Genomic DNA, 24,802 nt, shown 5'->3' on the forward strand with positions numbered 1-24,802 from the left:
AAGCAATTTATGCTCCTCGTAATGCATATGGTAAAACGGGTGGTGATCCGAAACACCAGGACTCCTCAATAATGAACGTCTCCGCATCGGAAAAAGCAATCGTTCATAAAAGGTGACGAGCAGTTGATATTTAACTATTGTATCTTATATTAAATATTGAACCGACTACAAAAAACAATGAAAATAATTTTCTACCAGTCTGAAGTCGGTCGGTGCCTCAGCTCAGCACGAGCCAGCAAGAGTGATTGAAGCCCAATATAAAGTGCGTAATATAGGTAGATGACTATAGGTCGACTCCTGCTGGCTTGTGCTGAGGCACCGACCGACTTCAGACTGGTAGAAAATTATTTTCATGGATTTTTGTAGTTGGTTCAATTTTTAGATTTACATTTTTTTATGACTACTACCAAATGAAGCTACCTTGAAATTTTGAGGTCTGAGTCTGAGAAGAACTCTTATTAAAAGAGCAGAATTTCCAACCTTCCCTATACCCCATTGCTATTAGATAGAGACTTGAAAATACGAAGAAATGCTTCGAAAAAAAGATAATACCTAACTAGGTTAGTCTTTGCCTCTTTTCGGTTTGCCTTGTGCTCGACTTGGAGGAGGGAACCGCCGTGCTCCCAGATTTTGCTAAGCATATCCATAAACAGGCGTAACTTAATACCTATGATACCTACGCTACACGCTTTGGTTAATAAACTGACAAGATTGAATACAAAGTACTTCGTTTTATTTCACAAACACGCGTTTAAGAATACCAACCTACGTTCTTTACATGTACATACACCAGGGGAGTTAACGATTAACTGGACGCAACGGACCAATCGACAGCTCATTCGGATAGGACATGGTAGGTTACAGAGCGTTTTGTTGCCACATTTGATAGGATAATTTTTGCCTTCAGGGTTCAAGTAGATAAGTGTTTAATTTAGAAATGTAGCTCTTGAAAACCTTGGGTACTCAATCTGTTGTATAATCACAAATTTAAAGCAACCACTTATGTCATCAACATACACATTATATAGGTATTCACTACTATGTCCATATGTTCTGATTCATAGCGGCATCATGACCTATCTGGCTCCTCCGTTTAAGCTTACGCTTTGACATGGTCTGCGCTATAGCTGATTTCATCTTTTTCAACTCTTTTCGATATCTGGGTTCCGGTGGGTTATGCCAGCATCCGCTGTGGATGGATGTTCTGTTAAAAAGCGTATTAGCGCCTGTTTCCTGTTGATAATCATCATAACTATTCTCGGGTTCTATGTTTTCAATTACATAATTGTTCCTTTGGGGATTGGGGTAGTAGGTGGGTGTCGGCATTCCCGATCGACTAGTCGATGGACCCGCGACTTGTAAATAACAGTTGCCAGTTATTTGTTCAGGGGCTCCTATTTGCCCATTGGGGTCGTCACTCATTTGGTTTTGAAGACCAGACATTTGTCCGTAAGTGAATCCATTAATTGGTCCCTGGAGCCCTCCTAAATGTCCGTAAGTGGCAGTCTCTGCTTGTCCATACGGAGTAACCGCATATTGTCCATAAGGCCCATAAGAGTTCATTTGGCGATGTCGAGAAGCTGACTGTTGCGCCGTTGGATACAGTCTAGGTTGGCCTTGAGGGCTTCTGGTTGATGGACCATAGGAACAGAGGCTTGCTTGCGCTTGAGAACCTCTCGTTTGCCCGTAGCCTCTTCTGAGCGGGCCTTGAGTACGCGCCATTTGCGCGTAAGAGGATCTTCTTATTTGCTTCTGAGAGCCTCCGTACGAGGATCCTCTCTTCTGTCCTTGCGTGTTACTCATTTGGTCTGTTTTGCACCCACATCCTCTTCTTTGTCTTTGATTATCTCCCATTTGTCCATAAGAACACCCCATCATATGTTTTTGAGACCCTCCATAAGAGGATCCTCTTTTTTGCCCTTGTGGGCTACTTATTTGGTCGTAGAGAGTTCCCGCTTGTTCGTAGGGGGTTCCCTCTTGTTCGTAAGGGGTTTCCATGCGAACGTATGGAGCCTCCAAGCGAGCGAAAGGTGCATCCATGCGTGCATAAGGGGCTTCCATGCGTGCAAAAGGGGCGTCCATGCGTGCGTAAGGCACATCCATTCGTGTATAAGGCGCCTGTTGATATGGAGCAGCCATTTGTTCATATGGAGTGGGTATTTGGGATGGGCGTGTATAAAGACTTTCTACGGCACGTTCACGAGGAACGGGCATTGGTTCGTAAGCTGGTACTTGTACATTTTGAACAACTGGTGGACTATACTGTTCACCGGCTACTTGTCTAAGCACACTAGGTTCGCGATGTACTCGAGGAACATAAGCTTGTTCATAGGCTTCCATTGTTTCTGCACGAGCCCTTTGAGTCGCTAAAGCTACTTCTTGGGGTCCTAAGTTTTGAGTCGATGGATTCTTGTTACGAGCAGCTTCATCCTCTTTTTTCTTTGCACATGGACAAGGATCCGTAAGTATTTGCCGCAATTTGTCATTTAAGCATAGCGTAACACCACTTGCCACTTCTATGCGATAAGGTACTTTGGTGTCTGCGTTTTTCTTTGGGGGGTGGTCCTGATCATCTTCTTCCCTAAAAGGGCATCTTAAATTCTCATTGTTGAGAGGACCACGACACGGTCCATATAAATACTCATCGTCGCATTGTTCACTCTCGCAAGGACAATAATTCAAGATTTTTTCACAGAGTTGTAATATTGAGTGATAAGTGGACTGCGTCGATTGCGTTGAATGCTTAAGATACAGCGTAGGACTGGGTTCTTGTAGTCGAGGAGCTTGCTCTGGCGCCCGTCTCTCTGGCTCGGGTTCCAGTGCCCTACCAGGCTGTTTTGACGGTATGCGTGTCATTGTAGGGTGCTTTGATGGTGGGGGTAACATAGTAGGCTGCCTTGCTGCTACGGGTGCCGCACTAGGTTGCTTTGATGGTACGTATGGAGGAGGTGCTGTAGGATGTCTTGAGGGTACGGGTGCCATAGTTGGGTGCCTTGATGGTGGGGGCTGCACACTAGGCTGTTTTGATGGTACTGGTGCCACGGTAGGCTGCCTTACTGGTTCGGGTGCCACTGTAGGTTGCCTTACTGGTTCTGGTGCTACAGTAGGTTGTCTTATTGGTTCGGGTGCCACAGTAGGCTGCCTCACTGGTTCGGGAACCACGGTTGGCTGCCTTACTTGTTCAGGTACCACAGTAGGCTGCCTTACTGGTTCAGGCACCACAGTAGGCTGCCTTACTGGTTCGGGAACCACGGTTGGCTGCCTTACTTGTTCAGGTACCACAGTTGGCTGCCTTACTGGTTCGGGAACCACGGTTGGCTGCCTTACTTGTTCAGGTACCACAGTTGGCTGCCTTACTGGTTCAGGTACCATAGTTGGCTGCCTTACTGGTTCAGGTGCCACAGTCGGCTGTCTTACTGGTTCAGGTACCACAGTCGGCTGCCTTACTGGTTCAGGTACCACAGTCGGTTGCCTTACTGGTTCAGGTACCACAGTCGGTTGCCTGACTGGTTCGGGTACTACAGTAGGCTGCCTCACTGGTTCAGGTATCACGGTAGGCTGCCTTACTGGTTCAGGTATCACGGTAGGCTGCCTTACTGGTTCAGGTATCCCGGTAGGCTGCCTTACTGGTTCGGGTATTATAGTTGGCTGCCGCACAGGTTCAGGTATCACAGTGGGCTGCCTTTCAGGTTCACTAGGCAATTTCACAGGAACGAGGGAGGGCTCTTTCGGTGCAGCAACTGTAGGTACACGCGATGGTGCTCGCGTTGGTTTTCTACTAGGGTTCTTAGCTCTGCTGGCTGGGCAACCTGAGCAGGGCACAGATTGTAGTTCTGAAATTTACAAAGTAGCTATAATGCCATATTATATAAAGAACTCATTCATCGTGAACGTGACGAAAGTAAAGTACTGTGTAGCCAATCTTATTCTCTTGTTTCTTATGGTAATATCGCTTCTGTTCCTTGATAAAGCCTAAACGACGTTATGTGGTCTAGATTGTACCGCGATTTTTGATAAACTGAGAAACGCTGTGATTGAAATCGAAAGTAAAAAATATAGATCAAGAATGGATTGAAGCTACAGTTGTGTTTCGAATTTAACGTAATTTTAGTATAATTTCCGTTTTCGAACAGCTTTTTCACAATTGCAATTTCACCCCCATTAAGGTCGGTTCCTTAACCTTATTTAACTTATGTATCCACTTTTTCTCACTAGTTGTATAGAAAAGTGGATACGTATGTTAGGGCATTGACTGTACCAAGATTATTTAGCTTGCTCATACTGGTCATCAGTACGCATAACTGTTTGATACTCATAAAATCTCCGATGGTAGATTCTAAGAACAATCCTTCGACATTTCGAAAGCTATAATTTGCATCGATCATTTAGTCAATGCTCGAATATTGTCGATATTGAAGACTATTATCTCAAAGTAGGTACTATAGCATACGTGACGAGTGTTTTAGAGTTTTATTAGGGAATCAATTTCACGGCGGACGATCTAGTGTACCTACAGTATTTTTGAACTTATCATTTAGGCAAAACATTATATATTTCATTATGTTTCCCAATTATTTGCATGAAACCGTGATCTAAAAAGACTTTCCTATTTTAACAATAGGTACTTTACCTAAATTGATGAAATTATTTGAAACTAAATCTTTTATTCGATATAAATAAATATATTTTGACCAAACTATGTTAATGTAAATAGAAATGTAAATGACATATTTAAATTTATTTATATTGACATTCTGATTGATGTTATGTGGATTAATAATTAAAATGGTATATATTTATGAAAACTAAATAGGCTTTAAAGCTGTAATTGGCTTTATTCCACAAAGACAGGGTTACAACATAGTAAAAAAAGGTTAGCAGAGGTCGACAGGTATTGGCTCTGTGCACGATATCAGCGCCACCGCAACTTTGTTGGCTCTAAGGATCTGACGTTTTGAAATTTCATCGCGACTTTGTGACAAAAATCAAAAATATCACGTATTAATTTAAAATACAAAATTACTGTGATACAGTGATTTGGGTGGACAAAGGCTTGTGATTTAATTTTTGGTCATTAAAATTAAATGAGGTTAGGAAAATTTTAAAAAAGTGTATTTTATTTTGGTTATGTCAGGGTTTTTTTACTTCATGTTTAGTTGTATTTTTACAGTAAGACAAAAAGATAAAGCTACTTTAATGGTTTCTTTAATTAATAGTAAACATAAATAATAATTGTTCTTGTATCGCTAGTAATAATTAAAATATGGTTTTCAAATCGAAATGAGTATCGTTTTGAGGACCGGGTTGTGAGTATCACTCCGATATAAAATTTCAACCACAAACCGTTTCAAAAGAGAAATTGTTGGTATCTGCTGGACATGTCCGGGATGTAGAGGAATTTAGAACAAAACAGGGTCAGTGTTCAATAATTCAAGCTCGCATCATAAGACAAACATATATTACTAAAATTAGGTAGTTAAGTCTAAACAAATTGCTTTGTTAATGGAATGACATATGCCTACTCGTATGACAGATGACATAGCCTACATTATTTCTAATTTTGGCCACTATGAGCGCCGCGATATATTTCATTACCCCTACCTAGTACTTCGCCAGTTCGCACCCAGCGAATAATTTCAACATTGAATTAACGACTATACATAGCGGGTCCAAACAGTTTTCAATACCTAAGGACTTTGTGTCATATTGAAACAAAATACCCCGGCCAAACCAGGACTTTCCCCTCCTTTCCCTTCAACATAAAATTTCAACCCTTTAAAAGTATCGTCTTCAACAACTATGACATTGTCTGCAGATTTATCCGAATCAGAATCAGTTGGACTGTTTTTGTCTTTCCCTTTCTTTTTTTTCTTACTAAAAAATCCTTTCTTAGATTTATTGTTAACTTTGGTGTTCACTCTGGAGCATTCAGAATTGACTTCAGAACTATATTCACTGCTGTCGAAACTTGAATCACTGGTGCAAAAAACTAACGGCCGTTTAGTTTGCGAGATCTGAAACCCAGACGTGGAGCGCGCCAAGTCTGACTTCAATGCGCTCAATTCTTTCAGACACGTCTTCCGAAGATCATGCCAACTGCAGCACATCTCTTTGCTGCATCCACCACTTTTCGCTGCCTTGATTAATAAAGTTTTGAGAGCCTCTGATTCCTGCCTTTGTTTATTAGCATGATACTGAACCATGAGAGGATCCTCCATCGTATCTACGTCTGATATTTGTCCTTTGTTTTGCTGCGTTTTGGTTTTGGGCTTTGCTTGAACGATTTTAGGGGGTGGTGTACCGGCGTCCATCGGTTTTAACTGAGAATCTCTGGGTGATTGTGTTCCAGCACCCATCGGCTGTAACTGTGATGTCGTTCTGGTACCCATTGGCTGTGCCTGAGAACCTCTAGGTGATTGTGGCCTGGGACCCATTGGCTGTGCCTGAGAACCTCTAGGTGATGGTGGCCTGGGACCCATTGGCTGTGCCTGAGAACCTCTAGGTGATGGCGGCCTGGGACCCACTGGCTGTGCCTGAGAACCTCTAGGTGATGGTGGCCTGGGACCCATTGGCTGTGCCTGAGAACCTCTAAGTGATGGTGGCCTGGGACCCATTGGCTGTGCCTGAGAACCTCTAGGTGATGACGGCCTGGGACCCATTGGCTGTGCCTGAGAATCTCTAGGTGATGGCGGCCCGGGACCCATTGGCTGCGCTTGAGAACCTCTAGGTGATGGCGGCCTGGGACCCACCGGAGAACCATCGGGTGATGGTGGTCCGGGTTCCACTGGGTATACTAGAGAACCTCTAGATAGTGTTGACCTGGGGCCCATCGATTGTATCTGAGAGGCTCTGATAGATGGTGTTCTGAGCATCTCTGAGTTTTCATTAAGAGCTTTCGAGGATGGTGACCTGGACCACTTCGGAGCTAGAATAGGTCGTCCTGACATTGTAGGTTGTGTATCGTAAGTATTAGTTGCGTAAGATACTCGATGATTTGCTTCTTGTTGATAAATATTTCTATTTAAATACTCTTGAGAGCTTTCTCGGTTTCGATCACTGTGTCGTCGCCAAGATTCCATATCATTTTGATTGTCGTATAAGATATGTTCTTGTGGGCTTTTTATGTATTGAGTTTGGGGGCCTGCTGCCATAGGCCCTGCTAAGTATTGATAATACTGAGTGCCCTGACATGGCATTTGTGCCTCCTCAGTTGGCCTGCATGAGCAAGATGCATCTATATTATTCCAACTATTTTCATCAAATGGACGAGGTGGAAAACCAGATTCATGGTCATAGGGATATAATGGTAGTTGAAGTCGAGAACATGTTTTCCGATCATAGCTACTGCATCTAGATTGTCCTTGGTTTTTTCTCGCCACTTCTTCGTGACAAATTCTTGATGCGTGCCTTCCTGGCATTATCCTACCACCAGAATACGAACGCTGAAAATCCATTTGTCCTTGCGAGCCCAACCAGCGATAATTAGAGCTTTGTACAGAAGGATAATCTGAAACGTGCCCTCTGTTGTGATACATGACTTGACCCTGGGAACCTTTTCTCGACGGCCATTGTTGGCTTCCAGTTTGTTCTTGGGGGTCTAGTAGCAGATTATAACGGCTTCTTAACTGGTCTTGAGAGACTTGTGTCATCGTTCCTACTGAACTCCCAATCATCTTGCCCTCAGGGCCATATATTATTGCATCCAATGGATTTATACTATAATATCTTCCGTTCATTTGTCCACGACGTCCTATTATCTGGTCAAGGTAGCCTCCTTCCATTTGATCAGGATAGCTTTCTTCCATTTGATCAGCATAACCTCCCATTTGGTCAGGATAGCCTCCTACCATGGGATTCAAAAAGCCTCCTGCCAGATGGTTAGTATAGTCTCCCAGCAGATGATCAGTATAGCCTCCCGTCATGCGGTCTGCATAACTCCCTGTCATATGATCAGGATAGCCTACTGATATGTGATCAGGGTATCGTCCTAACATATTACCCTGAGGGCCATATATTATTTGAACTGTTGGACCTGCTTCCTCTTTTTTTTCTTCTGCGTCCTCTTCATCCTTTTCTTCATTATTTTCTTCTTCTTTTTCTTCATCATCCGCTTCAGCCTTGCTTTGCCTTGATTTTTTCTTTACTTTTTTTAAGATTGATCCCGCTTGAGTTTTCTCGCTTTTTGACTTTCGGCCTTCATCCTTTTTGAATTTGGTTTTAAAGAAAGATTTTATCTGCATAATTACATCGCTACACTTTAATTTCTCTTGTTTTTCGATGACTACTAAAGGTCCAGGGTCTGGTCCACATGGGCATGGTTCCGAAACATTTTTCCAAACTTTCTGATTAAAGCAAGATCGTTTTGTCGGACAAACGCATTCTGGCTTTTGTTCCTGTGGCGGCTGTGGTGGTTGTGGTGGTTGTTCTGGTGGTTTTACGTCTCCTTCAGATTGTTTAATTGTCTTCGATTCCCTTGGTGCGTCATCATCATCGTCCTCTTCCATTGATTTTCTTACAGATTCTCGGGCCTCGTTATCTACTTGTTGTGATACGTTTTGAACTATTTGGCCTCGAGAACGAGTGATCTGTTGACGCGAACTTAACTGTTGTCCTTGAGCACCCGCCATTAAATTAAACGATTCATTCGTCCGATTTAGAATATTGGAACGCATTGGTCCTTGAATATTTTGTATTATTTGCCTACTGGGTCCTTTTCCAATGAGCTGTGGTGGGTATGGCATTTGTCTTTGCTGAACGTTATTAAATTGTTTTTGGGTTAGAGAACGGTTTTGTGTCATTTGTGCAGGACTCATCGTTTGCTGATGCATCCTTACTACGTTTCCTTGAGGATTTACTATTTGGTCATAAGGCGTTTTTATCTGTCCTTGAAAGATATCAGGGACTCCTACATCGCGGTTTTGCATGAAGCTCTCGTCAAGACCTAAAGTTTCTTGCTGCATATTTTGTATTTTTGAAAAGTCCATCATATCGTAATTGGGCTCTTGCCCTGTCTGTAATTGTGTTTGGGGCACCCACATTCCGTAATGGGGACCCGTATTCTGTCCCTGAGGGCCCATTGGTTGATAATTGGGATTTTCAATTGGTCCCTGAGGGCCCATTGGTTGATAATAGTGATTTTCTATCTGTCCTTGTGGGCCTATTGGTTGATAATTAGGATTTTCAATCTGTCCCTGAGGGCCTATTGGTTGATAGTTGGGATTTTCGATCTGTCCCTCAGGGCCCAGTGGTTGATAATTGGGATTTTCAATCTGTCCTTGTGGGCCTATTGGTAGATAATTGGGATTTTCGATTTGTCCTTGAGGGCCCAGTGGTTGATAATTGGGATTTTCAATCTGTCCTTGTGGGCCTATTGGTAGATAATTGGGATTTTCGATTTGTCCTTGAGGGCCCATTGGTTGATAATTGGGATTTTCAATCTGTCCTTGTGGGCCTATTGGTAGATAATTGGGATTTTCGATTTGTCCTTGAGGGCCCATTGGTTGATAATTGGGATTTTCAATCTGTCCTTGTGGGCCTATTGGTAGATAATTGGGATTTTCGATTTGTCCTTGAGGGCCCATTGGTTGATAATTGGGATTTTCAATCTGTCCCTGAGGACTCATTGGTTGATAATTGGGATTTTCAATCTGTCCTTGAGGGCCTATTGGATAATAATTAGGATTTCCTATTTGCCCCTGAGGACTCATTGGTTGATAATTGGGATTTTGGATCTGACCTTCAGTTGGATAATATGGCTCTTGCGTCTGATAGCCTTTATTTAATATACTACGAGGATCTATGTTTTGATCAGGATATTGGTATAATTCTCCAGCGTCACCTGGTGTTTGCTGATATGGGATTAGATTATGTCCTTCGGGGCCCAGCACTTGACCATCTGGACCTAATATTGGTGTTGGTGATTCGAAGCATCCGCCTTGGGGACCCGCCAGGTGCGGTTGTCCACATAGTGGATTTAACGGGCATTTCCTTGGTTCTCTTTGAAGACATTTTCCTACTGGTGCTCGGGCTGCGCAAGTCTGTCCCTGTTGGTTTTTCATGATACATCTAGTATTATTGGTTCTCCGTATAGGATAGTCTGGCACATAGCACTTACAAGCGTTAACTCCGCAATGGCAAGGACGTAGTAGTCTCTCACAAAGTTTTCGATCAACGCAAATTACAGTACCACTCGCCGTACGCGGTAGATTTTTAGCAATCTGAGCAAGACTGAGTTTTGGAGGACCCGTGGCCGTTGAATTTTTGGGGTTACAAGGAGAACAACGCCTAGGTTTTTCTGATAAACAGTTTTCGGGGCGAATAATACTACTCCGGTGACTATTACTGTCCAAACGATCACATTTACAAGCGGTACAGCTATTGCCACAACTCTTGCGCGCATTGGGGTCCTGAGCAGAGCTTTTTACGTTGTTAGTTTGGTCAGTGTTGTTAGGCTGATCACATTTGCAAGAGTTGTCTACACCTGTCTTATTCATATTTGGCGCGGCACGAGCGCGTGGAGTATGTACAGCAGTAGAATAATACCTAGGTACTACTTGAGAGTACTGCTTGGGTATAATAGAAGGGTTCCTGGAAGGAACGTTGGTACAGCCAATGTTCTGCCCAGGGCAAATCTTGGTCTCTCCACTAGGACCATTATTATTCATTTTTCTCATTGCTTCATGTACACAGCTTTCGCAGCCCTTGTCTTTCTCATCTATTTGCGTGAACTTGCAGGAGCAAACATTATCAGTTGGACCATATTTGGGAACAGGTGCGTGACCCTTGCTGTCGTTGGGTTGCGATGGCTTACAACAACAAGCACTCTCACAATTATTGGGATCTGGTGCAACCGGAACAGGACTGCCCTGACCAGGAAAATTTACTGTCGTCTTGGAAAGATGAACCCCTTTACAAGAGCAATATTTGCTAAAGTTCTTAGTCACATTTGGTTGTACATTTGGACAGTTCTGAGTTGGGTTATCTGGATGACTGTTTGCTTGGACAGCGTTATTAGGCCGTGAGTACGAGTACATAGCACCAAGAAGCGTTGGATTTGCTTTACGTACATTGTGGTCACAATTGGAGCAGCTAACAGGGCCGCTTGTTTTATCAGGCTGTGTATTGTTAAAGGTGCGAGGGCAATTATTAGGAGAATTATTGTACGCAACCACCGGTTCACATGCAGAGCAGCTGAATGTATAGGTAAAGTCGTCTTGTTTTGGTTTTGGCGGGTCGCACTTACACGTGCCCACATTATTAGATTTCCTGCGACTTCTGTGTCCACTAGAAGTGCCGATGTTAGTTTGGCTAATTTTCTCGGATTTTTCACAATTGCATCGGTTGGTGTTACTCTGGTGTACATCTGATGGACACTGGTTCCGATTTGGATGTCGAGAAAATACGGCAAAATGGTGGTATGACAAGTTCTTTGGAAAATTCTGGTAGACATGAGCAACTCTTGTTTGTTGAGCCGTGTTGGTTAATCGCTGAGTCATGCGGGGAGAATCCAGCAACTGCTGAGGAATGTAGCCAGAACCGGTGCCTAAAGCTGCATTGCGTTTTCCCAGAGTTAAGCGGACACCAGTGAGCTCAGCAGGTATGTTAAAGCTTTCCTGAGTGATTTTGTCGACGGTGGTTTGTATATGTACATTCAGATTCTGCTGGGATATCCGGCCAGCATTAGGCTCAGGGTTCATTATAGGACTTTGTTGAAAATTATCGGGAGACTGGAATTCTGAGGCTTTCACTGGAAATTGTCCCAAATTCATATTACTTTTTTGTCGATTTATATTGTAAGAGTTAGGTTTTGGGGCTGAATACGGTAAATGCTGAAGTAGGAGGATAGAGTTGTGACTCACGACTACATCTGGTTGCTTTTGAGGTACAACGTCAGGAGCGCCAGGGCTCGATTCCGAGGCCGGCTTCTGTGGCACAAGATCCGGACTGTTTTCCACTTCAATATTCTGGTCACGTAATTCCTCAGGAGGCGAAGCTGCACTGGTTTCAACAGGTGGATTTGATGTTTCCTCAGTTGCTGCAGAGGCAGGGGTGGATCCCTCGAAATGTGTGGGTGATTGCTCATCTTGCTTAGATGATTCTTCAGTGGGTTTCGGTTCTTCCTTAACGGGGTTAGATTTTCCTTTAGAAGTCTGCGGATGTGGCCGTCCTGAAATTCGCAAATAAACTAATATCTTATAAAGAGGTCAGGCATCACTCCCGTTGCCTGAATAAACTGGAACGGCACGGTTTGTCTCGAGAATTAACGGTTTAGACTTTATCTCGGGTCATAAACAAGTGCCATCTGTATAGTGAACCTTACTGAAAAATAAGATTGGCTGGCAAGTGTGCCATGGTATTATGAAGCGATTAGTGGATCTAACGAAGCGGGGACAAAAGGTTTCTGTCTGATGTGGGCAAGTCACCCCCTCTCCCCAGTTCTGGCTACAAATGGGCAAGTTGCGAAAATTTTCCAAAAAGTTGGAAAAGTTCTCTGAAAATTCTGGAAATTTTCAAAAGATAGAGGAAATTTAAATTTAAGAAACGAGAAGTGTCAATCCCCATACAATGTGAGAAGATTCCGAAATTTTTCTACATGAAAATTTAGTTGTATTATGTAACTAATGAAACATAAATTTGAGTAAATCTGGTTTTGAGAGAAGTAAATATACGTACCACACGGAGCAGGGGGTGAGAAACAGGCTTCTTTCATAACTTTATTCAACATTTTCTCAAACAAGGCTGAATTGCACAAGCAAGGTGAAGTCTTTTTTGTCAGGTCCGTAATCTTGGTTACAACCTCATTCTCATTTTTCGTTTTTCTAGTTCTTAAGTAATTCTTGCAGTCGGCATGCCTTCTTCCACAAGGTTTCTTCTTCTCATCATGCAGGGTATGCCTGTTGTGATCGGCATGAGGGTTACATTTTCTAGCGATACAAGAAGGCCTTCTGCATCCATCTACATCATCTCTTTCCTTGGTATGTGTGTGTCTTTTAGGATCAGCAGATGTTCTTCTGCTTTCATCAAACTCTTCTGGTTCCTCGTAATCATCTTCTTTGGGTCGTGGAGTATGAGGATAGCATTTTCTAGAGTTACAAGGTGTCTTTCTTTTGCATGTCTCTCTATGTACTACTGCTGGTTTAGGATTACATTTGCAGTCTCCTACACTTCCAGTATCGTTAAGGTATTCTGACACACGTTTTAATACATGAAGCATAGCGTTCTGTTCTTTTGTAAGGCAAGACTTATCTATTGTATCCCGTCTGCATTTACGAGATGGTTCTGGTTGGTTCATTGGACAACATGTATCAATATCGACGAGGTCATCACCATAGTTTTTTTTATAATTTTCATTATTTATAATTTCAGTTAAAGGGCACTGGCACTCGATCCTTTGTTCTTTTTTCTCTTTTGTCTTTTTTTCTTTCTTTTCTTTTTTCTCTTTTTTTTCTTTCTTTTTTGATTCCGCTTTAGTTTCTGAATTGTTCTCATCTAGTTTGTCTTCGGTTTCTTTTTTTTCTTCGGCTGGTTTTGTTTCTACGGCTTCTTTTTTTTCTTCGGCTTCTTTTTTTTCTTCGGCTTCTTTTTTAATTTCTGATTCTATCTTAATAGGCGAAAGTGATTTTTCTGCACGTGGTGGGGGGCCCTCATTCGAAGGACAAACTGGCCTTTTGCATAATGGCGACATTCCTTCGTATTCGTCTTCTACTTTTCGTGTGCAGCGAGTTTTACGTTGAGTACATACTCTTGATCTTGGCCTGGCATACTCATTCAAAGAGTGGGTTGATGTCATAGAATCTTTATGTGAAGTTACAGAATCCCTACCGGACATAGAATTTCTACGTGACCTTTTGTTATACGAAGACTGTTGGTCACCATCAATATGTTCTCTAGAACACCCTCCTCCCATCGAAGCCATAAGTCGCTGGAATACGCTTTTACGCTGTTTTGGACTTTTTTGTTTTTCCTTTGGACATTGACAGGATATAAGAGCTTCTTCAGATTTCGTTCGCTCCTTTGATTTTTTTCTTTGAAGGCAACTTTTTGGTACGCAAGGTCGAACAGCTTCTGTTCTGCTGTCACAGGGTTCTGTAGGCACGTCAGGACAGGATGCTCTCGGCAAGCACGGATTAGCGCGTCGACGAGGGTAACATATCTTTTCGGTATCAGAATCAAAACTCCCACGGTCAGTACACTTTTGTGGGGAAAAAGAATTAAGACTGGTAGAGTAATCAGATTTTTGTCTAGCGCAAGATTCGGCACTAGCTTTACAATAAGGCTTCTTTCTGTAGCAACACTCAACACTAGGCTTTTTATCACCCTTTTTTTTCTTGCAAGGAGGTTCAACATTGTCATGATGAGGGCACTTTACTTGACAACAAGGCAATCCAATGTCTTGATGGGAGCACTTCTTTTGGCAACAAGGTTGCCCAGCATCATGATGAGAGCACTTTTTTTGGAAACAACACTGCCCAATGTCATTGCGAGTTTCCTTTTTTTTGGAAGTAGCCTTCATAGTATTATGATGAGAACACTTTTTTAGGCAACAAGGCTCCCCAGTGTCTTGATGAGAACACTTTTGGTGGCAACAAGGTTGCCCAGCGTTATGGTGAGAGCACTTTACAATATCTTGGTTAGATTTCTTTTTTTTAGGAGTCTTTTTAGTGTCATGCTTAGAGCCCTTCTTTTGGCAACAGAATTCCTCAATTTCTTGATATGAACACTTCTTTTCGCAACAAGGTTTCTCTAAGTCATGATGAGAGCACTTTAGGTGGCAACAGGGCTCCCCAGCGTTATGATGAGAGCACTTTTCAATGTCTTGTTGGGATCTCTTTTTTTTGGGAGGCTTCTTAGTATCATGATGAGAGCACTTTTTTTGGCAACAAGTTTTCGCAATGTCTTGATAAGAGCACTTCCCAAGATCTTCGCGAGATTTCTTTTTTTTAGGTGGCTTCTTAGTATCGTGATGTGAGCACTTTTTCTGGCAACAAGGTTTCCCAATGTCTTGATGTGAGCACTTCTTTTGACAACAAGGCAGCCCAGCATCATGATGAGAACATTTTTTTTGGCAACAATACTCACCCATATCTTGATGAGAGCACTGTTTTTGGCAACAAGGCTTTCCAATGTCATGATGAGAGCATTTTTTTTTACAATAAAGGTTTTTAATGTCTTCATGAGAACACTTTTTTTTGCAACAAGGCCGCTTATTGTAAGATTGGTTGATGTCTTGATAAGAGTCCTTTTTCTGGCAACAAGGCTTACTGATATCTTGATAGGAATCCTCTTTTTGGCAACAGGGCTTGCCACTGTCTTGATGAGAGCACTTTTTTTGGCAACATGGCTTCCCTACGTCATGATGAGAGCACGATTTTGGGTAACTAGGTTTCGCATTGTCATGATGTGTGCATTTCTTAGGGTAACAGGGTTCAATTTTATCATGGTGATCAAAATTTTCAGGATAACATGTGTCAAAATTGTCTGGAGAATAGGACTTTTTAGCCTTTCCAGACTTCACGGCGTCGTATTTCTGCGGTAAACCAGAGTCCTGACCATCATGTTGACTACACTTTCTTGGGCAAGGGGATTCCAGGGTTTTATGAAGATTATCACAAGGATGACACCTTCCTGCGCTAGATCTGACACTTATCTGAGAGGCTCGCCTTGCGTGAGCTGATTTCGTATGACTATTTTCGGGAGAATATTTTTTCCCGTCACAAGGTCTCAAGTCATCATAAGGTTTTTTGGTACTTGGGGAGTGTTCACGTCGGGAACAACATTTTTTTGAGTCGCCCGATTTAAGACTGTTATTAGGAGAGTACTTATTTATGCTGTGAGATTCTCCACTATGACGGGTACAGCACGCTTCTTCGTAGCTGGGTTCTGAACTACTATAAGGGGGGTCCTTCTTTTTGTGATGCGATTTCATGCAGTCACGAGCTTTTTTTCCGCAACAAGATTTCATATTATCATCAGAAATAGAAGTTTTTCCACGGTCACGGTTACAGCACTTTTCTTCCTGGCTGGGTTCTAAACTATCATAAGGAGATTGTTTTTTTCCATGATGTGGCTTCGCGCAGTCACGAGCCCTTTTTCCGCAACTAGATTTCAAATTATCATCAGAACTAGGAATTAGTCCACCGTCACGGGCACAGCACTTTTCTTGGCTGCGTTTTACAGCGTCATAAGGAGGGTACTTTTTTGCGTGACGGGTTTCTCCGCCATCGCGAGTACAGCACGTTTCTTCATAGCTGGGCTCTAGACGGAGTGTTTTTTTGCGTCGCCAGTCGCGAGTACAGCACGTTTTTCTTGGCTGCGGTTTACAGCGTCATAAGGAGGGCACTTTTTTGCGTGTCGGGTTTCTCCGCCGTCGCGAGTACAGCACGTTTCTTCATAGCTGGCTTCTAGACTATTATGAGGAGAGTGTTTTTTTGCGTGATGTGGTTTCGCGCAGTCACGAGCTCTTTTTCCGCAACTGGATTTCAAGTTATCATCAGAATATCTCCTTGTTTTGCGAAATCCTGTGCCGTCGTGAGAACAACAGTTTTTTACATTACTTGAAGTTAGACTATCATAGGGAGAGTGTTTCTTCGCGTAGTAATGCAAACTGTCTTGAGAATAAGATTTTTTTTTGTAACGGTCATTGCCACTGTCGTTAGAACTTGCGTCTCGAATATAATATTTTTTTGTGTATTGAATTTTCAATTCATTGTTGAGAGAATTTTTACTTGCGGAGCGTGATTCTGCGTTGTGGCGAGAACAGCATTTCCTGGAGTGGCCGGATTTCAGACTTGCGGCTGGAGAACACTTTCTCGGATAAGTGGAATCATTACTGCCATAAGAAGATTTCTGCGTATAACGTGACTCCATGCTGTCAAGAGGAGAGTGCCTTTTCCTGTGCCGTGATTCCCAACTGTTATGATAGGAGCACGGTTTTGGCTGACGTGACGCCATACTGTCGTAGTAAGAGTGGGTTTTCGAGTGACGTGAGTCCACACTACTATGGTAAGAACACTTATTCATGTAACGTGACTGAATGCTGTCGTGTTGAGAACACTTTTTTGGATAACGTGACTCCATGCTGTCATATGTAGATGCCTTTCTGTGACGATGTCGCGAACTGTCATGGGAGTGAGACTTTTTCGCGTAACCAGATCCCGCACTGTCGTTGGAGCTGGACCTTGTTGCGTAGTTAGATTTAGAATGATGTCTCGTATGATGATGTTTGCCATAACGTGATCCTGAACTGTCAAGAAGAGAGCTCTTATTGAGACACCGATATTGTGCGCTGTCCTGAGAATAAGACTTCTTTAAGCGATTAGAGTCCGCGCTCTCGCAGGAATCGCCCTTTTGCGTGTAATTTGACTTCACATCTCCAACAGAGTAGCCTTTATTTTTCAAACTAGACTTTTTCCTATGGTGCCTCTTTTTTTTTTTAGTGTAAGTCACACTGTCACGAGCATTTAAAATTTTGTCTGATCGAGAGTCCACATCATCAGCACGAGGGTGCTTTTTCTTCGAGAAATTAGAATCCTCGCCTTTAGGTATGCGTTTCTTGGATAGACAAGTTGGAGGATTGATGTTGGACAAATCCAGATTCAGGCTATCCTCGCACACGCAGCTTTTCGCTTTCTTCACTGGTCTTTGACTTTTGCAATCTTCTGAACATTTTTTTGTATGGCGCCGAGCTGTGTAAAGTGCTGGATTAACACATCCTCTACTCCTCGCTCCTATACTAGAGAATATCGTAGACGCCAAGCTTACTTCTGAATTTGCGGGCAACATGTCTGGCTCAGCGGGATACTGTACAAGATTATCCCCGTCAACGGAATCCACATTATCACCATAATGCTGATTGTATATCGAATTTTCCCTTTGCGAAGAACCGTCCGGCTTCATGCTGTATCCAGAATGCTCTGCCGGAGTCATGTAGCCTCCCATCGTGATCATGCTGTCACTGGGGTAGCATGTGGACGACGGTATATCGTGGTATTCCATTTTCATATAAGCATCTTTGATTAAGCCTGAAATTAAAAAATACCCACATTAACAAAGTCGTCAAAGTACACGCAGATATTAATGCAGTTGTTTTGGTACTGTACAGTTGAACTCATTGAAACATGACTCAGGGTGGAACCTTTGTTGACACCTCATACTTTTGTCAAGGAGAAATCATAGTGAAATTGATTATTAAAACCCTGGGTCATGATTCAATTTGTTTGACTGTGGTTATATGACCATTTCTCACTAGAATTCAACAATATAATGCTATTACCTTGTGCAACTTTTTCGCGTGCAATCATGGGTTGGATGATTTCAGATACAACGTTGAGCTTGCTTTCGCTAGGTTCATCAGTGGTGCAATAGCGCAAGCGGTCCCTAGCCGTGTCCATGCTCAACGCTTGCCTAGACCGCTGATCTTTCATCTTGCCTGCTGAAGCTTGGCACTTCATGGCCATTTTGTGAGCTGCCTTTGCGCAAGCATGTATGCTCTTCTTAAACCCGTGCTCCCCACTGAAACTTTTTTGTTTACCCTTCTTTAGATATGAACGTTTTCTGTTGAAAATATCGAATCTGCTCAACTTCATTTTCTTCGTGTCCATCCACGCTCTAGCTTTCGAAATAACTGAAATTAAATTTATGCTGTATAGGTTAGGTTTAAATTTTTTAATCTACATCCAATTTTCACATTAAACGTTTGGTGGACATGGCTACTAAATAAGGTAACTGTTGACACCATTCACCAACAATTCTAAGACACAGCTCTATTTAAAAAAGTTATAATTATAGTACAAGACTAACTTACTATTTTGAGAACTCTGAGATTTCGACATAGTTTCCAAATACTGGTCAGAATAGGGCTGATCTATCCCCGACGTAGACACCATGATAAAAATGGAAGAGGATCCAGTGATTCGAGTGCTCGATATAACATTCTTCTTTGCCAGCGCCGGGCAGCGTCTTGTGTCTTGTTGTAGCTTCAAACTTTTAGAACGAAACGGCTGCAGACTCTGGCGGTATATAGTAACATCCTCTTCAAAATTTTGTTGCTGACTTTCTTGACTTGAATCAGCTAAATAGCGGCTATTTCTGGAAAAGTATTAGTAATGTCTTAAGTGGCTACCAACATAAGTGTGAAAAATTAAAATAGTTACTCAAGTTCTTTCTTACCTCAACAACGTGTCGACGGGCACTAAATCCGTCTCTTTCACTAACGACTCTGTGTACTCTGTGTCGTAATATTCCTCGTTTACAGATCGTTGAAACAAAAACGAGTCTGTTGAAAACCCTAAGTTCCTTGCCAGGGTAGAAAGGAAACTGAGTGTGTCTCGAATGTAATTCGAATCAGTTACGGCCGACGATGATACCGTTTCAATAGAATAAAAAGATCCTGAACAGGAGTCTGCATCGGGACACGTTAGTTGTGCCGTCTGGTTATAATTATGCTGAATATCCGCTCGGCTTATCGCAAAGCGGGATTGATAAATGTAAGATACCGGCTTGTCTCTCTGTCTATAGTCTCTTATACTTTCATCAAAATCGCCACTGTCGATGGATTCACGTAACAGACGTTTTATATCACTTATGCTTACATCGCTCTCTGAATTGTAAATATACACAATAGATGTTGAACTGGAATAGTCTGTAGTATAATCACTGTCTACAGACGAAATTTCTAAAGAAATGTGACTTTGGCTAGAGGCAAAATCATGGAATTCCTCTTCTGAATGTTTCGATACCGGATATTGAAGCAGAGTTTGCTTTGAAGGCGTTACACGTTGAACTTTGTATGATGGCGAACCTGTTGCCGTTTCGACTGTAACTTTGATACCATCGTTGTCGGCAAAAACTCCACTACTCATACCTGGGCAGTCGTATGGGCATGAACAAAAGGACGAAGTGTCTGGCGACGTGACCCTTATCTTAACATAACTGTGCTTGAATCTTATTTTCTTTTTATTACAACCACAACCCATTTCGCACGTGCCTTTAATCTTATCTTTTTCTTCACTGTCTTCTTTAATAACGGCAACTGATTGTGTCACGATCCCCTTCGATTTTCTCACATGACCAGTACCGGTTTTGATCGATCTGACGCTCTTTGATTTTTCTTTTGGTGAATCGCACTGTACCCGTTGAATTCTAGTGTCAGACATTCTTTTTATAATGTTTTCAGCTTGAATTGAAATCTTACTTTCAAGTGGGACTCTGTTACATATTGTTCGAGGTACTGATAACTTGTCTTTTAGAGATGGTGTTATTGTTTCTAAAGGGAGAACCGTTTCTGTCCGAATCTTTCTTATTAATTCTTTGTCCGATGCCGTTCGACCTTGCGGTAAAGGTAACCCAGATTTCGCTAATCTTCTTAGCATCTTTTCTTTGTCGTATTGACACTTTCGTTCCGGCGTAATCACTAAACCTTTTGTTTTTGAGATTGTCATTCTTTGCGCATGTGACTTATCGGAAGGTGTCCGTTCTTCAGCTAATTTCGAACTTGATGCCTTCAACTTTCTCATTCGTAGTGCCTTTTGCTCGGGTGTCTCTCCTTTAAGTGGGGTAATAACAGAAGCTGATTTCACTTTTCTATTTATATCATTATTGTATGGTGTATTATTCTCCAGGGCCTCCATATTGCATCTATTTTTTTTCTTTTGATCGATTGCTTTTATTTCGGCTTGTGTAATAAGACTTTGAGCCTTGTTTTTCTCAGATTTTGCTGTTTGTGTGCATTTCGTGGATGGTTCTGGAGGCAGTCCTAACTGAGCTCGAATTTTTTTGGCAATTTTCTTTTCTGATGGCGTTTTAGCTTCAGGAAAAGGTATTTCTTGGTTAGCTAAACTTCTGATAACTTTCTCTTTTTCAGTTTGTGTTTTTCCCTGAAGCTGAGAAAACAATCCTGCTGTTTCAGAAGCTTTAACTGTTTCAAATGTTATTCGGCAAGGAGAAGCATTTTTCGATTCGGATTTTTTGCTACCTTGCGGTGTCGAAAAACTACACATTTGTAGGTCTCCTTTTCCTTCTTTCGTAGTTTTAGATTTTTTGTCATGAGATTTTCTTCTTTTTTCTAGGCCTTCTGGCGAGGGACATAGCAAAAGACTTCTTGACATTATTGGTTTAATCATCTTCGCGAGAGCAGACTTTGTTATTGGTGTCGTTAAGCCGAGCTCTTTTCTGATCTTGTCAATTAGTTTTCTTTCTGAAAATGTTTTCTCATCTTCTAGACATATTTCTTGTTGTTCATTGTCCGGAAATTCAAGTACTTTATATTCTAGTATCTCGTTAGGTGTCAATAGATCGACCTCTCGTGCTTTCCGCAATTTTTCCGATTGAGCTCGAGTGTCAAGTGGCATCTTTTTAAGTTCTATTGTCGGTCTAGCTTTCTGCGGTTGCATTCTTTTCTCGGCTACTGCCCGGAGTATCGTTTCTTTTTGAGATTTTTTTTCAAACAGTGCTGTGTGTCCCAATATTATATTTTTAGGGTCTCTTTCATTTTGTAATACACGTCTTACTTCCAGCGGAAGACCAAGCTCTTTTCTAACTTGGTTAATGACTTTATTGTCTGGTGTTTTCTTCCTTGCGTTAAGGGGTGAGCCACTTTGTATAAGAGCGTTGTTTGTCTTTTCTCTTTGGGTAGATGAATATCCTTCTAGTGTCGGCAGAATGCCGGATGCTTGAGCTTTTCGCAATTTCTCTAGCTGTGTACTTAATGGGTCCTTAGAGATTGTCGCGATTTTGGATTCTTTTATCTCTGTAGGCTTTCCATTCAAAGATGTGAACAGCCCATAATCTTTCGATTTTTTCAATGTTTCTTTAGTCTTATGTTTTGTGGCAACTGTTTCTACTCCCACACTCACTTTTGATCTAGAAACTTCGCCTGAGAATAGCTTACGCTTCGCTTTGTGGAGAGAGCCACACAAAATGCAGTTGCAGTTGACACAATTTTTATTGGCGTAACAATCATAAAGGCCTTTCAAGACATCGAAGAAGGCATCAGAATTGCATGCTTGACAATATTTTTCTTCATGGCTACCTAACTGGCAACGATATATTCTCATCTGAGCCTGCATCAGCGGGTGTTTGAGCAAGTCGTGACAATTCGGCGGGATTGTATGAGGCTCCAAGGTGACGGTGTTGACAATGAACTTCGTGTCGATTGGAGTAATTTTGTTAATATGAGTGTCAGAGCAAGAACTTTTCTTCTTTTGCTTTCTGTTTACATATGCTTTGTTTACATCTGGGGTGCTACAGTTCTTAGCCAGTATTTTTAGGTACTCGCCAGTGCTAATGGAACAAGGCCTGGTATCGTACTTCCTACAACGCTGAATGCTTTCCTCCCTTTTTGGAATTTGCTCTTTCTTTTGCTGCTCATTAGTTTTTTGTGTAATGACGATGCTGATTTTCTCCTTACCACGACGAACGCATTGTTCCTCTTTGGTTTCAACAAACTTGTCGCGTGATGTTTCGAATATATACGTGTTAAGTGCGTAGCCATCGTCGGAATATTTTACAACTTTATTAATTTTGAAATCACTGGCATTTACTTCAGATGAATCATATTTTTGTCGCGGGCGGTAGATTACTTCCTTTTCATCTATCATTATATTCGATTCAGATCATCACCACTAATAATTTAATATTCCTCGATCCAGCCTGAATCTGTAATAAGGAAATATAAAATAATAAGCTTTAAAGGTGGGGGTGCGATTTATAGGAACAAAAGAGAATCGGATAGGGAAAATGATTGGTCATCTTAAACGACATTAAAAGAGGGATGATGATGATGATTATATAAAGCAAATAAAAGAGAAGGTAGCCGTCATGTCGTATAAGGAGCTTAAAGGGGCAGCTTTGAGTAGAGAGAAGTGGAGAGTCATTCGTCGGCTACATCGACAAGAGTGTAACCCTTAAGGGCCCCATACACGGTACGATTCGTCTGTACGATCCGTCGCTTCAGACCGATAAAGGAAGTGGAATCGACCGTGGAAGTGTAGAATGCTTCAACCGTCATAAATTAAAAAAAACTGAAGCTTTGGATATTATTTCAAAATACTTAGAATTCTTTATTCAATGAACAATTTAATTTTGTACTTTATAAAGTATACCTACATTCGGCCGTTATTCTTAACCACGCGCCATTAAATCTGCCTAAAAGTGAATTATTTAATACTCAGTTTTGACGCATTTTTGAGATACATTTTTTATGCGATGAAACGTATTTCATTTCATTTTTTATGCGACTGAAGCGCTGCACGACGGAGAATCCCTTCACATTACATCGGAGCGCTGCAGTCGCGCTGCAGCTGCGCTACATTAGTAGATTAATAACCAAGGGTGGAAAGTGACCCATTTCACCTGAGATATTGCTGGCGCTCGAACGAAGTGAGCGCGCCAATAGTTCGAGGGGAAATTGGGTAATTTCACCCGAGTTAGACACTCTACTTTTCATTTCGACTGTGAGGAAAGTAAAACAGTACTAAAATAATGAGAATATCATTAAATTGAATTTCAGTATTCAGTAAATTGAATTTACTTATACCCAACTTCCAACGGTACCTTTTCGATCTGGCCACTTGCCTCGGCCGAGTATTAAAAAAAAATCGAGTTGGTCACGACCAAGGAGTTTATATACCTACAAAACTGGAGGTTGAACGCCGAACGAAGAAGGTTGACCTTTATTACTTATTTATATATTCCATCTCTTTCTTTCACATTTCACGAATGACATCCATCTCTTTCTTAACGTAACTAAAGAAAGAGATGGAATATGTTCGTGACGTAATAAAGATCAAATTTCTTGTTTTGTATATAAGCTTCTTGGTCACGACGACGTGCATCTAGATGGCCATGCCGAAACGTTAAAAAAAAGTGTCATTGACGTAACTCAACTATCTTCGACTCCGTGGCTAATCGAAACATTAAAAAAAAAAATACTTTCCACCCTAGAGATGAAAACGCAATTTTCCACCCGACTATCTACCTATGAAAATTAAACTTTTCGAACAGGAGAGATGAAAAATATTTAGCGCGACTTAGAAGCGCTGCAGTAGCGCTACAAAAACGCCTATATGGGATAGCGTCCTAAATGTGTTTGGCCTGTGTTACTTTTATGATGGGTAAGGTATAGCGCACACACATTTTATTTTCGGTCCTCTGGGCTGTGGCAAAAGTCAGTGTTTTGCTTATATGAGCAACGTTGAGCACTAAATCATGGCCCTTTTGCACTATTGCAGAGCGTACAAACAATTTAAAATGTTTACTTTTAAGTTTAGAATGTTTTTTTTCTGTAACCCATCTATCTATACCCAGCAGCACAACATTTGGCCCATCCCACTACAAATCGACCTATTACTGCATACATTTGAGGTCCAGATTATTTGCCTCTCAGTATATCTATCACACTCCGAAACTTCTGCATAGGGCCTACGCTGGCTGCCGCGGTTTGCGCGGAGCGGGTGGCCGCCTGTTGAACAATAGTGTGAGCAGCGTTAACTGCGCGCGTCGCGTGCATAGGATTGTATCTGCACCCGCGAAGTGCACCCGCGCCAGCTAGCGTAGACCTTTAACATATTTAAAAGACTAACCGCTTTTTTTCGCAACACTAGCAACGGACCCCGCCAACCGTCGCAAGTGCTGCAGCTTCCACTGAGGTTACATGTCTTATTTTTACAATTTTTATAACTTCATTTAACTAGATTTTACCAAAAGCACCGTGTAGCAATCTAGATTAAAATATTTACTAATGACATGCTAATAAAGTGACGTTCTTGTCGACTTCTTTTCGGCCTGAGTTTGTCGTGTCAGAATA

General features: G+C 41.8%; 2 protein-coding genes across 3 annotated transcripts; both read right to left on the reverse strand.

Annotated features, from left to right (window-relative positions):
• Positions 1 to 526: 526 nt before the first annotated feature.
• Positions 527 to 16,254, reverse strand: LOC141437388 (uncharacterized). Of its 2 annotated transcripts, none has more exons than XM_074100726.1 (2): positions 12,673 to 16,254; positions 527 to 3,833 (listed from the first exon to the last, which is right to left on the reverse strand). In XM_074100726.1, exons 1-2 carry the CDS (start codon positions 15,959 to 15,961, stop codon positions 1,039 to 1,041), a joined length of 6,084 nt encoding a protein of 2,027 aa, XP_073956827.1. In that variant the 5' UTR covers positions 15,962 to 16,254; the 3' UTR covers positions 527 to 1,038. The 2 variants fall into 2 exon arrangements, with proteins under 2 accessions (XP_073956827.1, XP_073956819.1); XM_074100718.1 differs by lacking the exon at positions 527 to 3,833 and adding an exon at positions 5,220 to 12,166.
• LOC141429490 (uncharacterized) lies at positions 16,255 to 24,714 on the reverse strand. Its single transcript, XM_074089841.1, has 5 exons — positions 24,579 to 24,714; positions 19,168 to 22,653; positions 18,803 to 19,086; positions 18,272 to 18,622; positions 16,255 to 18,020 (listed from the first exon to the last, which is right to left on the reverse strand). The coding sequence occupies exons 2-5, from the start codon at positions 22,593 to 22,595 to the stop codon at positions 16,255 to 16,257; spliced, it is 5,829 nt and encodes a 1,942-aa protein (XP_073945942.1). The 5' UTR covers positions 22,596 to 22,653; positions 24,579 to 24,714.
• Between the last annotated feature and the right edge of the window lie 88 nt (positions 24,715 to 24,802).

The sequence above is a fragment of the Choristoneura fumiferana genome, chromosome Z (genome assembly GCF_025370935.1).
Source record: "Choristoneura fumiferana chromosome Z, NRCan_CFum_1, whole genome shotgun sequence".
In the NCBI taxonomy this organism is placed as follows: Eukaryota; Metazoa; Arthropoda; class Insecta; order Lepidoptera; family Tortricidae; genus Choristoneura; species Choristoneura fumiferana.

What these genes read in the sequence shown, in the direction of transcription:
- LOC141437388 (XM_074100718.1), bottom strand. Translation starts at nt 15,961, where the DNA reads ATGAAATCTTGTTGCGGAAAAAAAGCTCGTGACTGCATGAAATCGCAT. An exon ending in CTCACCCCCTGCTCCGTGTG is followed by an intron (nt 12,167 to 12,672) that starts GTACGTATATTT and finishes TGCGAATTTCAG; the next exon opens with GACGGCCACATCCGCAGACT.
- LOC141429490 (XM_074089841.1), bottom strand. Translation starts at nt 22,595, where the DNA reads ATGATAGATGAAAAGGAAGTAATCTACCGCCCGCGACAAAAATATGAT. An exon ending in CCCGTCGACACGTTGTTGAG is followed by an intron (nt 19,087 to 19,167) that starts GTAAGAAAGAAC and finishes ATACTTTTCCAG; the next exon opens with AAATAGCCGCTATTTAGCTG. An exon ending in ATCTCAGAGTTCTCAAAATA is followed by an intron (nt 18,623 to 18,802) that starts GTAAGTTAGTCT and finishes ATTTAATTTCAG; the next exon opens with TTATTTCGAAAGCTAGAGCG.